Here is a 13,681-nt window from a genome sequence, read left to right as displayed (position 1 = left end):
AACCACACACCTTTTGTAAATACCAGCTTCTCTGCATAAATAAGGCAGATGACACGGAGCTGCACCAAGGGCATTTGGAAGCTGTCAGTCAAGCAGTCTGGAATGACGGGGGCGGTGCCTGTGCTCAGTCCCACTGCCACTGCTGGGGCACCCTGGGGGTGGCAGCTGTGTGGCAGGCAGGGCGCGGCCGTCCATTTCAGACAGCTGTCTCGCTCAGCTGTGCGTTCTTAATCCTGTGTTTTATTTCCACCCCCACGACCACCATCACCCTCTTCCTGCCCACCCAACTCCATTCCACTATTAAAGTCACGCTTCAAAACTGTCGTTTTCTTTTTAATTTTTAATCAGTCTGTACTGAGAAAAGCAAATAAACAAAACAAAACAAAACAGGATTCGATCAAGCTTCCAGCCCTCAAAGCTCTGTCAGCACAGCAATTTTATGGATTTGAGCTTTGTTTGTATTTGTCTAAAACCCAGAGGAGGGAAGGAGTCAAACCCACAGCCCCAGTATTTGAAGAGATACTCTGGATTCGGGGCTGTTCGTTTCTAGTTGCTCAATCTCTTAGGCGCAACACCCGGGGGGTGCTCTGGGACCCTCACAGTAGGGATGCAAGATAGCAGGAAGGCAAGGTTGAAGGACCTGAAAGCAAGAGGGGAGTGGCATTTTGTGGGGAGGCAGCCTCTGGACTTTGCAGGACAAAATAAGGAGGGGTAAAAGGCATTAATTCATACTTTCTCTGGGAGGCAGAATACGTGTACAGAACCAATTTCCGTTTTGGAAAAAAAATCAAGTATGGTTAAGCTTTTGAGAGGGGGCATCACGACAACCGTCATGAAAGGTGGACCAGACCAATGGCTGAGTGGCATTTTCGTAAAATGCCAAAACCAAACACGACCTCGGTGACTTTCTCCGCCACATGATGCATTTGAACCCATTCTGACCACGTGCTGACCCGAGCCATGGACCCAGCACCACACCATGAATGCCAACAGGTTCGCTACGTCACCAGGACGGCACAGAGCGCAGGAGCTCTACCAGTAGCAGAAATTTCCAAAAAGGAGAGTCTGTCCTTCCTTTCCTTTCCTTCCTCACTGGAACGGCCACATCCTGCTTTGGGCGGTGTTGTCCACGAGAAGCAAGATGGTCCGAATGTCACACCTTTCCTTGCGAGCCTGTCTGTGCCTCGGCTGGCAGCTCAACACGGACTTTCGACACGGGCCGACCTGTCCAAATGTGGAGTCCCCAGACAGTTCAAAGCAGATTTTAGAAGCGAATTTACATAATGTGACATGCTTTCAGAGGGCAGGGAGCACTCGTAACAGAAGTCAACAGGATGTGTTCGGAACTGCCTCACGGTCCGCAGTTTGAGACACATTCAACACCGTGGTCCGGGAGAGGCACAGGGGTGCATGACCCTTTGCCTTTTGTTCCCATCAGGTCACGGCAAACCCTGGAGTCTCATTTCAAAGCACCCCCACTGCTGTCTGTCAGATTCGCTGTCACGTTCAAGATGTATGATGTGAATCACAGTTCCCATGTGGATAAATTAGGAAATGTCCCCCATTCCCTAAGCTCTGTCCTCTTGTGGCCTCACTCCAAGGTTCAAGGTTTTTCTTTTCCCCCAAAGGGGGCAGAAGAATCACCAGATGTCACTAGTTAGGGATCTTCTTCCATCAGAGGGATCTCTGCAAAAGGAGAAATGGTATTTGCTTAGGCCAACTGAAAACTCCCTGGGAATTAGAAACCTTATTAAAACAACCACAAAGGCTGGGCGTGGTGGCGCACGCCTTCAATCCCAGCAGTTGGGAGGCAGAGGTAGGAGGATCTCCATGAGTTCGAGGCCACCCTGAGACGACAAAGTGAAATCCAGGTCAGCCTGGGCTAGAGTGAGACCCTACCTCCAAAGAACAATAGCAAACAACAACAACAAACAGAACTATAATTCCAGAATTCAGCGATGAGAAGAAAACGTCAAATTCCATGTATCAGTTGAAACTCAAACAAGCCAGCTCCCCACATATCTAGCTGCTAGAAAACCATTTGTGATCTTATTTCTAGGACTTTAAAAGGGAAATGTTAGACTTTAGCCACAGACCCTTCGTCATATACTCAAGTGCAGAGAGGCAATTCAGAGTGCAAGAAAGGGGCTCCCGGGCCAGCAGGCCTGTTCCTCGCTGCTGCTGCCAGCTGCTGGCACTGCATGCTAGCCCTGGTGTGCTCTTAAAATGGATTTTTTTTTTAAATTTATTTGAGAGCGACAGACACAGGGAGAAAGACAGATAGAAGGAGAGAGAGAATGGGCGCGCCAGGGCTTCCAGCCTCTGCAAACGAACTCCAGACGCGTGTGCCCCCTTGTGCATCTGGCTAACGTGGGACCTGGGGAACCGAGCCTCGAACCGGGGTCCTTAGGCTTCACAGGCAAGCGCTTAACCACTAAGCCATCTCTCTAGCCCAACCTGGTGTGCTCTTTTGCAGAGCTGTACTGCGGCTTCCCGCTTCTGGAAACAAAACCCTGTTTTAAAGGACATTTTTCCCCCTTTCCACCTCAGGTTACCACCTGCCCTTCTCCAGGACAGGTGCATCTTTTACGTCACGGCCAATGAAAGAGTGACTTCTGAGGCGATGGCTCACTGGGAGATGTGCTTGCCACACAGACACGAGGACCTGAGTTTGAAGCCCCAGAAGCCATTTAAGAAAGCTGGTGTGTTGCCGGGTGTGGCGGCCCACGGCTTTAATCCCAGCACTTGGGAGGCTGAGGTAGGAGGATCGCTGTGAGTTCGAGGTCAGCCTGAGACTAATTATAGGTCCGTCTGGGCTACAGCAAGACTCTACTTCAAAAACAAACAAACAAAGGAAAAAACAAAACCCAAACCAGGTGTGGCTGCACATCGGTAACCCCAGTACTGGGAAAGTAGAGACCTCAGGCACCTCGGGATGTTTTGGCTAGGGTGTCTAACCAAACTGAAGAGCTCTAGGTTCAGTAAGAGAGCCTATGTGGAAGGATCAGGTGGAGTGCGCCTGAGGAAGACACCCAGCATTGACCTCTGGCCTCCACACACACGGGCATCCACATACACACACACACACACACAAAGGGCCATGCACACACATGCGCACACAACCGAATGACTTCTACTGCATGCTGCTTTGTTTGGGGGAGGGATACTGCTAGACCCTGCTGCGCACCCTGGAGGATTCTCTTGGCTGGTGTGTGCTCCTACCTCGAAGCCCCTCTTCAGACATCCCACCCAATCAAGGGATAAAGGGGCAGACACCCCGTAATGTAACGAAGCACCCAAACTGCAGGGCCGGCCGGCCTGGGGCCTCTGGATTCTGAGGGCTTGGAGCTTTGGGGCCTCTTGGAATTGTCACGAGTGAGTCACTCCTCTCCAGATACTGACAGCTCCTCACCACGGCTGGCCTGGCCACCGCCTTGAAGGTGGAGGGAGAGAAGTGGAGCCAAGTGACCGGTAAGCCGATGGCCACAGCTCTGTGCAAGGGATGGGGGAGCGGGGCGGGCAGTAGCCTCCGAAACACTTACCATCTGCAATGTCGATGCCTGGGCTGGTGGATGCCACCTCCCCTGCCGAGCTCCCGATCGCGTCAGGGGTGCCAGAGGTGGGGATGCTACTGCTCGCTGGGCACACGGGAGGTGAATATAGACTCTGGAGCAGCTCAGAGGAGCCCGAGGTGCTGTCACAGGTTTCTGATTCCCCCGGGTCTGTGTCCCCGGAGCCAGGGTATGCTGGGGGGCTCTGGTCATCCACAGGTAAGGGGCAGCCCTGGCCCATGGAGGCCAGGTACCCAGGGCCTAAGGCACTGGAGCCGCCACTCACAGCCTCGTCGTAGGACGGGAGCATGACGGGCACTCCGTCCACCACCACGAAGTCAGGGTCGCTGCTGGAGCTCCTGGGAGGCCCCCTGCGTAGACAAAACAGGAGGAACCTGTCAGCGATCACCCCATCGCAGGGGAGGGCTCAGCAGGTCGCTCTGCGCTGTACTGTCTCCGCAGGGCCACAGTGTGCAGCAGGGCCCAGCAGGGCTGGACAGAGAACAGCCTTCGCTCTGGGTCAGCTCGGGTCTGTGTGTCTACCTCGGCCTCACTCCAGCAAGAGGTTTTTCCCCTGTCACTCTCCAGTTTAAGGAAGGGTGGACACTAAGTGCCTACAGGGGACTGACAGTCTGTACTAGTTAGATTTCTTGTTCATGAGAAAAGAAATACTCATTTTTAGACAAGACAGAAAAACAGCAGGAAAAGAGAGGAGGCCAGCTATCTACACAGTTACATGGGCTTAGGGGACATCTCTGACTCACCCCTCGCTGTGGTGGGCACTGTGACACATGGGCTCAGGGTCACCTCTGACTCACCCCACGTGACCGTGACTCACCCTACACTGTATGGCACACTGGGCCCCTGCAGCTGCTATCAGGAGCTCACGGTAGTGGGGAAGCCAGGCTGCCATCTTTGCAGGCTTTCGCCCTCACAGGGGCACGTGCACAGGTCCTGGCCTGGCCCCTGGGCCTCCCACCACTCTGAAAGGTCAGTGCTGTTGGACCTGACCACAGTGGCATGTGACACATGACTGTCACATCTGCACCCCATGTGACTGCATGTTCTGCTCCCTACCGCAGAATGAACTGAAACTAGCCAGGGCTTCAGTTCTTCCCTCCTCTGAGGGGACCTGGAGCCGAGGGCTGAGGCCAGAGGGCAATGTGGGAGGACGAGAAGGTGATCCCTTTGGGTGGAGGGACCCTGAGTCCCTGAGTACCTCTGTCAGGCTCGTGAGATGTCTAGACATGACAGGTGGGATGGAGGGCCAGCCTCAAGACTGCCGGCTATTTGAAACGTCTTGCAAAGGCTTAGGGGTTATGGCAGTGGTCTCTTTGTTCTGTCATCATTAAAGGCTGTCCAGAGAAGGTGGGAGATTACTCTGTCCCAGGCTCCCAGAAGGTGGGAAGGAAGAGCTTGCTTCCAGCCAGATGTTTCTACTGGATTTGTGACAAGCAGCGTCCCCCTCTCTGGCCACTCTGTTGTCTCTCACAGGCCTCTTCTTATTCAGGACTTCCTACCTTCTCCTTGCTTTCGGGTGGTCAGGGTAGAGTTCTCTTTCTACTCTCATTTCTCTACCCAACAGCCCACGCTCAGGCCATGGCCCCTGCACCCAGCCCCAGCCATGAAGCTGAGCTCCCATGTACACTGACACCCAGAATCTCTGGAGAACACACCCTGTCTTTGGTTTGCCCTTCAGAACCTTGTGCTCCATCTGGCTAGATGAAACCAACTTTCCCTAACCAACTCCAGAAGAGCAGAAGATAGAAATACTCCAAGGAGTAAGAATGTATGTGAAAGAGTTTTGAGAACATTTTAAACACATCTTAATAGTTAGTCAATGTCTCAGAAAATTCCTCCAAGCATATGTAGAAAGATGGCTTTGTGGGCTATTTTATTTATCTGAGTGAGAGAGAAAGAGGGGTGGGGGGGGGAGAGAGAGAGAGAGAGAGAGAGAGAGAGAGAGAGAGAGAGAGAGAGAGAATATGGGCGTGCCAGGGCCTTTAGCCACTGCAAATGGACTCCAGACATGTGCACCTCCTTGTGCACATGTGTGACATGACGTGCTTATGTCACTGTGTGCCTGGCTTACATGGGACCTGGAGATTCGAACATGAGTTCTTAGGCTTCACAGACAAGCACCTTAATTGCTAAGCCATCTCTCCAGCCCTGTGGGCCATTTTAAAGTGCACTAATGCACCATAAATCACAGTGTGTAGTCAAGCTTTCTCTTTGTAATCCTTCGGCCTTCTTGAGAAGCTGTAATTACACAGTGATAGAACATGGTCCCTTGATTAATAAATAATAATGCTGAAGACTGAGAGAGCAGATGGCAGGTTTGAGAGCAAAGAAGGTCCCGGTACCTCAGCAAAGGCTCGGCTATGGCACCAGAGAGTCCCTGACATACCTCTGGGCTTGGGAGCTGTAAGTGACCCTCCACGTCAGTACAGGGGCTATGACGGGCTGCGTGGGCTGTCTGCCAGACGTGGCCCTGTGGAGCTTCCTGTTGCCAGGCTTTGGAGAAATGCTAAGCAAGGTTGAGCTGTCCCCAGGTGTGACTTCACGGGAAGCTGCCACTTCTCATTCCTTACACGCCTGGGGGGCGGGGGGGGGGTGAGGGACACTGGGTTGTGCTAGAGGGGAAAAGTGATGGACTCCAGGAGCTTCTTCTCCCGGCCAACCTCCCCTGTCCACTGAGTGGTTTATACCACCCTGGGGGGCTAAAGTGGCCCCATGAGAAAATCAAATTCCCTATTGAGAAGCCTTATGCTGAATTTTCTAGTCAAGAGGTCCCATGGCGGGGATGACCCAGGGGTGCGGATGCGGACCTGAGCTCCCTGGGGCAGCTGAGGAGGGTGGAAAGCCATCTTCTCACATCTTACCACAGGCTCAGATTTGGCTTCTGGGCGGATTCCCCTAACACTTTCCTGCACGTCTGCTCTCCCGGAAACATCCTACCCCACTGGCTGCCCTCTGCCAGCCATACCCCTGGCCTGGCTTCCTCTCCAAGCAAGTGCCAGTCATCTTCCAGGGCCCTCGCGGGTAGGCACGGATGGGGGGGGGGTGCTGCTGGGGGGTCATGCGCAGCACGAAGCCCTGGCTTGCTCCTGTCCTGCAGGCTCACAGTGCCCGCCCCAGAGTGGTCTGCCGGGGGAAGCAGAGAAACGAGGCCTGGTTCCGATGTACTGCTCCCCTCCCAGGTGCCTCAGTTTCCCCCCACCCCCGTTCACCGAGACCCCTGCTTTCGTCCTCTCACGTGCTCTGCTCCGCTGACCTGGGTGGAAAGTGGGCCTTGAACTTGGTCTGGAACATCCTGGCCAGGATGACGAGGAGCAGCACAAGCAGCACGCTGGTGGCTGTGAACGCCACGATCTTCCACGTGGTCAGGAGGGTTTCGTGGGTGCTGGGCCATGTTTGCTCTGCCACGAGAGGGAACAAAGCCAGGCGTGAGGATCCCCGACCGTGACACGTGCCAAGGGCCCCCGCCTGTGCCTTTGCCGAGTCCACCTGGCCCACGGCTTGCCTCCTGGCCACATGCCGAGTGCAGCTTCTGAATCACGCCGGGGCCCACGCGGCACTCCCGCTCGTCTCGGGCACGGACTGCAGCGGTGAGGACAGGCAGCGCTCATGGGCACATCCAGCTCAAGCTGGGGTCGGCCTGAGCAATGGGCCTGCTTTCTGAGCAGAGGGCGAAGGGCCCGGGGCGGACACAAAGGACGTAGCATGCAATCTGCGTCTGCGGAGAGTGAGGTGCCCTTCTGGGTGTGACCCTGGGGGACAGGGGCGCCTGTTGCCAGGTACCGAGCATTAGGAAGCAAGGTGAGGCTGTCCCAGGAGTGTGAGGTTCGGGGGAAAGTGCCACTTCTCTCTCTCACTTCCCACCCACCAGGGTGGGGTGGGAGACACTGGATAGTACTAGAGAGAAAACACAGAGCTCTCCTCTCTGAACTAATAGTCCTTGTACACAGGGGTCCCGCCACCCTAAAGAAGTTGTTTTCAAATGGGCCAAGGACTCGGGGGAGGGGAGTCTCACTGAGACCTTGGTGATGTCCTGGGACGGACTGTTGGCTGGGTGAAGGATGGGGTAAAGCAAGGAACAAGAGTGCCAAGGAGACACGCCTGCTCCTTGGTGGTCCTTCCGCCTCTGGCTGTCATGCGCTGCCAGGTCACGGCGGCAAGGCCGAGCCTTCCAGAACACATTCTTAGTCTTTCGCCTCTCCGCCTTCCCCACCCCCCATCACGGTCAGTAGCTGTCTTCAGTGGACTCATGCCCTCTCTCCTTGCTGGTTCACGTGACCGCCTGTGCGCCGCACACCTGGCGAAATCATCGCCACCTCTTGGGGCACCAGCCATGCTTGTAGCCTGGAAAGCCCTGGGGAGAGCAGGTGGGCGCAGGGAGGGCAGGAGATGGGTGTGTGCTAGCACCCACGTCTCCATGGGGCGGTGGGGGGACCACTACCTGGGTTTGCTAAGACATGTGGTGAAGCTAATTAGCCAGGAAGCAGTGGAGTTTGCGAGTGGCCTCTCCTTGTCTGGGTGAGGTCAGGTCCTACCCCCATATTACTATGACATGCACCTTTCTGTGAAGTCACACATAGCTCAGGCTCCGGGGCGAGGAGCATAATTCTGGTCACCCCCATGAGCTGATGTCCTTGTCACTGGGGAGGGCCAAGGCTGGGAGAGAGCCGTAGAAGCTGGGGTCACTCCATGGTTGGCAGGGTCAGAGCCCCTGTGTAGAGGTTAGCATTTTATTTTTATTTATTTATTTAATTTTCTTCAGTTTTACTTATTTATTTGAGAATGACAGACAGACAGAGAGAGAAAGAGGCAGATAGAGAGAATGGGTGCGCCAGGGCCTCCAGCCACTGCAAACGAGCCCCAGATGCGTGCGCCCCCTTGTGCATCTGGCTAACATGGGTCCTGGGGAATCGAGCCTCGAACCGGGGTCCTTAGGTTCACAGGCAAGTGCTTAACCTCTAAGCCATCTCTCCAGCCCAGAGGTTAGCATTTTAACCTGGCAGCCAGCAGGTTAATTCTCTCACTCACACAGGCCGAGAATCCTCCGGCACAGTCCAACCCCATCTGCCTATATACACAAGAGTCTTTCTACGGCCTGCGCCCAGCTTGGTGAGGGAGGAGAGTGGACCCAGCTCGGGACAGAGCCTGGCCACAGTGAGTAGGCTGTTCACAGAGGGCCTCCCGCAAGGGCGTGGCCCCTGGTCTCACCTGATCGGATGCAGTAGACTTGGTAGGAGGGGAACCACTCTCCGTACTGACACGTGATGTACTTGTAATCACTGGTGAGGCTGTAGCCGGGGTCACAGTAGAACTCCACCACGGTCCCGTGGTTGTAGCGCTCGCAAGGCCGCGGGTGGCAGATGAAGTCTCCGTGACTCACCGTTGGAGGTAGTGGACAAACTTGGGCAGTAGGGGAGAATAAGAGTTTCAGAACCACAGGTGTGCCCTGGCGGAGCCCTTCTGACACAACTTGGGCCTTGCAGACTGTGGGGACTTTAAAGATGGGCTTACCCATGAAACACCAGACTGGGGAGAGGACCAGACTTGGCCCCTTCCTGCAGCTTCCAAGGTCAAAAGGAAGCCTGCTGGCACATTCTGAGCATGTGCAGCTGTCACAGGGACTTGTAAAGTGCATCGTAAAAGAGGCTCATTTTACAACGTGAACAGTATGCCTATTTAATAGATAGTATGAAGCTTCTCTGTTAATAATGCATGCGATTATGTGCCAGACAACCTAGTAAATAAAATTAGGATATTTATGAACAAAATCTTTACTGAAAGGCACAGCAATGCTAAGTCTGCTTCTAAGACCACAGTAGTAATCCCAAACTGTTCAAATCAGGGGGCTGTGCCCCTACCTGAGTCTCCCCCGCCACACACACGCCCGTGTCCTGCTACGGTTTGGCCAGTGACACCAGGGAGGCGTGCTCCTGCCTCTGCTCACAGGTGCAGCCCAGCCTTCCTTGCACTGGTGTATCACCAGGCCAGGGGAGACCAGGAGTCAGGAGCCTGGGATTCTACCTACGCTTGCTTCTGCCACCAACATACACTGTGACCTTACACAGGCCACTTAACCTCTGTCAGCCGTGCTCATCTCCTCTGTAAAATGGAAGCTTATTTTGCTCCTTAGGATGTTTTGGGGTTTTCTGATTCATAGTTGCATGGTGTTAGGCCAAGAAAGTTGTTTTTAATGCCCCATGTTGGGACTACATTCTGGGCCAGAGGGTGAGACTAGTCCCCTCTCTGGAATGGGAAGGGTGCGTCAGCTAGCTTGCTGCATGTCTGTCTCAGCCACAGAGAGCTCTCTTCTCTACAGAGGACTCAGAAGTAAACAGCACGCGACTCAAACGTTCTTTAAGAAACAACCAAAATCACACATTCTACCCATGGTGGCTTTGGACACTGGAGAAACCACTAAGAACTTAGCTGGAAGCCAGGATAAGCCCGGAAGTGAGCTAACTATTTCTACCCTTACTAAGGAGAGCCAAGTACTCTGGCCAGTGTAACACTCACACCACACCCCAAACAAGCAAGGCTCTTGGAAAGCATGTGTGTGGGGGGGTACTCACTGGAGGCATGTACCCCTAGAGGCTACATAAACTCCTGATGGGGGGTTCCCAAGGTACTCCCTTGATGGGCACGCATCACCAATCCTACAAATGATGCTATCATGCTGAGCTTACTGGCTTTTTTTTTTTTTTTTTTTGAGGCAAGCCCAAAAGACTGACCTTTTTTCTTTTTAATGTGAGAAAGCGAGAGTGAGAGAGCAAGAGAATTGGTGCTCCAGGGCCTCCAGCCACTGCATCCCAACTTCAGATCACGTGGCCCCTTGTGCGCACATGCAACGGTGTGCACTTGCATTACCATGTGTCTGGTTTATGTGGACCTGGAGATTCAACCACGAGTCCTTAGGCTTTGCAGGCAGGTGCCTTAATAGCTAAGCCATCTTGCCAGACCCTTACTGGCTCTTTTAAAAATAAGGAGTCACAACGTGCTCCTCCAGATACAAAATGGCCTGAATATCCATGACCTCAACAGTGCTTGACACCACCTACATAAGACCATCACAATAGGAGGTAAAAGACGATGACATCAAAATAAAAGAGAGACTGATTGAGAAGGGGAGGGGATATGATGGAGAGTGGAGTTTCAAAGAGGAAAGGTGGGGGAGGGAGGGAATTACTATGGGATATGGTTTGCTATTATGGAAGTTGTCAATTAAATAAAAAATAAATAAATAAATAGATAAAAATCAGGGGTCAAGCTCAGAGCCGAAGCTAGTGAGTGACAGGGAGCCAAGGTTGCTTCACGCAGGTGCAGAGCTGAACTCTAGCTGCCCTGCTCAGAAGCAAAGCCATCCTGTCTCCCCTCTGAGCCTCGGGGTCCTCGTGAGAACCAGCTGTGTGTGAGGGCTGGTCTCAGGAGTGCTGCTGGGGGCGTTGCCACAGCAGGCCTGTTGCAGCGAGTGGCTAGGGGTGGCTGGAGTACCTAGAGGGGCGATGAAGGATGGGGAAATAGAGCAGCCAACAGGGGGAGGCTTCAAGATCAGCCACAGCAGGCAGCTGCAGCCACTCTTGTGCAAGGAGATTGGAGAAGAGGCTGGACAAGGCCAGCAGGGAGCCTAGGAAATGAGGGGCGCAGCAGGCAGAGACCCGTGCCATCCGGGAAGGGCCCATAGGAGGGTCTGAGGCCCCATAGACCTGGGGTACATGCTGTAAATGGTGGCTGTTGGGAAGGTCCCCAGGTGGGCACCGAAAGAGTTGGGATTTTAGCATTCATTTTAGTGCGAAAGTGCCCTGGACTGACAGATGCTTTCAATGCACTACTCAGAGCATAGAGCCACGTAACCCCACACATTTCTATGGCTACACTGCCACAAAGGGGGCTCTTTTCGGAAAGGGTGCTCTGGGAGCACCCTCCAGGAGGAAAGGATGGGTGGAGTGTGCACAGGAGGCCCAGAGGAAGAGGTGTCCGTGACGCTCACTGCTCTAGGAGAGGCAGGGATGCGACAGGAAGGGCCTGTCCCTTGCCCAGCTCCTCCTCTGCACCACTGTCTCTCTATCAGCTCTTGGAGAAGGATACGGGGAGGGCAGGGCACCCTAGTGGCTTCCAGGGCTGACAGGCTTATCCATTCTAAGAGTGCCCCGGGGCTGCTGTGCATTCATGGAGACCCTTTCTGTGGGCAGTGGCATGGGGGGACGGGTCTGTCTACTCAGTGGTGAATAAAGAAAATGCAACATGGAATGCTGTCCACTTTTAAACAGGAGGTCCTGCCATTTTCATCAACATGGATGAAGCCTGAGGAGGTGATCACAAAACAAGCTAGACAGAGGAAGGAAAAGAGTGCACGGTCACAATCTCACTGATATGTGGGACATAAAAAAGTCAAATTCAAGGCCGGGTGTGGTGGCGCACGCCTTTAATCCCAGCACTCGGGAGGCAGAGGTAGGAGGATCGCCAAGAGTTCGAGGCCACCCTGAAATTACATAGTGAATTCCAGGTCAGCCTGGGCTACAGTGAGACCCTACCTTGGAAAAAAAAAAAAAAAAGTCTAATTCACAGCACCAGAGTGAAACAGTGGTTATCAGAGCCGGGGACAGGGGTGGGAAGACGGCGGTCACGGGGCACAAGCTGGTCTTTATGTAGGACAGGCAGATCCGGGAATCTACCGCACGGCCCGAGGACTACAGTGGGGAATGCTGGGCTGTGTCCTGGCAATTTGCCAAGGCTGCATTTCAGCTCTCGTCACAGACGCGAGAAAGGAACGGTGTGAGGACGTGCGTGTGAGCACTTGCTTGGCCGCAGTCAGCATCGGGCCCCACACGTGCAGGTCAATGCACCGTGCTGCGCATCTCATTGATGCAGGCTCTGTGAACAAGTTCCTGAGGGGCACTGCAGGAAGGGAAAATTACCAGAAGAGGTTTCAAGGCCAGAACACCTCATGAAATAAGCCCTGTATAGACGAAGGCAAGTCGGCTATCTGCAGCAGTTTTCTTTCTTCTCACTGGGCCTGCAGAATAAACGACTGCTGAAATCACTGCATTGACCCCGAGGCAAATGGTCCCATGATGTGCTGAAGAGTCGCTGCTCGGTCATTTAACGAGGCAGACGCAGGCAGCACAGAGGTGTGGGTGGAGTTGCCCAAATTTGTGTCCAAACCCGTATCTACTGCTGGCGAGCTGCGGGGGCTTGGACAGTTTGTTTAGGTTCTTGGGGTCTCAGCTTTGCCATCGGCGTACTGGGAAATAACTGCTCACCACTGGGGTTGTGGGGAGGATGGAGGGTGAAGCTGTATTCAAACTGCACCGCACAATGTCAGGCGCACAGTGGGCGTTGAATAAAACAAGAGCCGTTAGTGTCCCTGGTGCTGGGACTGGCTGGCGTCCTGCTGCTGTCCCTCCTGACAGGCCACTGCTAGACTCCTTGTGCCATGAGGGGTCCCACGTTGCACCGGAGCACCCCAAACATCCAGAGAAGCCAGACACAGCTCACTGCTGTTTCCTCAGAGGCCAGAAAGACATCAGTCACCGTACAGGGTTTTGGTGTGTGTTGCAGACACGTGGTCCCCTAAGTAGAAACGTTTATCTGCACACCTTGCTGTGTTTCTAATGACTGCACCTGGCGCACCATTAACTTCAATGGAAAGGACATCTCCGAGGGGTGCAGTTAGGGGAGAAGGTGCTTCTTCTGATCAGAAAGGATGCTGCAAAATTTTTATTAACTTTAACCGGTTGAAGTTTATTTAAAAATTCTAATGTGGGAGTTCCTGAGGCTCAAGAGACCTCCAACTACCGCCCAACACTGCCTTGCAATGGTGCTAAACTGAGTTCTACTACCCCTGTCCACACTGCCCCTAGAAGACAGACAGTTCTAAACAGACAGACAGACAGACAGATGGACAGACACGGTCCTGGCACGGGGCACACAGCCCTGTTCACAATGGCGGCGTGGCGAGCGTTCCTAGGAGCGCCCGAGTCAGCGTGCTGCGGCCCCCCTCAGAGCTCCTGGGGGCTCAGCCCCGTGACTCGGCTCACATCCAGTTCTCAGAAATCTGTGGGTGGTGTGAACGAAGATCATTCTGCAACTCTGTTTAAAAAATATGTCTTATGACT

The 13,681-nt window shown here is 53.8% G+C and overlaps 1 protein-coding gene across 6 annotated transcripts in view; it reads right to left on the bottom strand.

Annotated features, from left to right (window-relative positions):
* Positions 1-322: 322 nt before the first annotated feature.
* Positions 323-13,681, bottom strand: part of Susd4 (sushi domain containing 4) — a 137,107-nt gene continuing 123,748 nt past the window's right edge. For 5 of the 6 annotated variants that reach the window (XM_045142223.1, XM_045142222.1, XM_045142221.1 and 2 more), the window contains 4 exons: positions 8,778-8,975; positions 6,826-6,970; positions 3,543-3,922; positions 323-1,686 (listed from right to left, as the gene is read on the bottom strand). In XM_045142223.1, the coding sequence (XP_044998158.1) occupies positions 1,658-1,686; positions 3,543-3,922; positions 6,826-6,970; positions 8,778-8,975 (752 nt within the window). In that variant the 3' untranslated portion in view covers positions 323-1,657. The remainder of the gene's footprint in view (positions 1,687-3,542; positions 3,923-6,825; positions 6,971-8,777; positions 8,976-13,681) is intronic. The other variant, XM_004653239.2, reaches the window with a different exon arrangement.

Source organism: Jaculus jaculus, chromosome 1 (genome assembly GCF_020740685.1).
Source record: "Jaculus jaculus isolate mJacJac1 chromosome 1, mJacJac1.mat.Y.cur, whole genome shotgun sequence".
Lineage (NCBI taxonomy): Eukaryota > Metazoa > Chordata > Mammalia > Rodentia > Dipodidae > Jaculus > Jaculus jaculus.
This window is presented reverse-complemented; position numbering and strand designations above follow the sequence as displayed.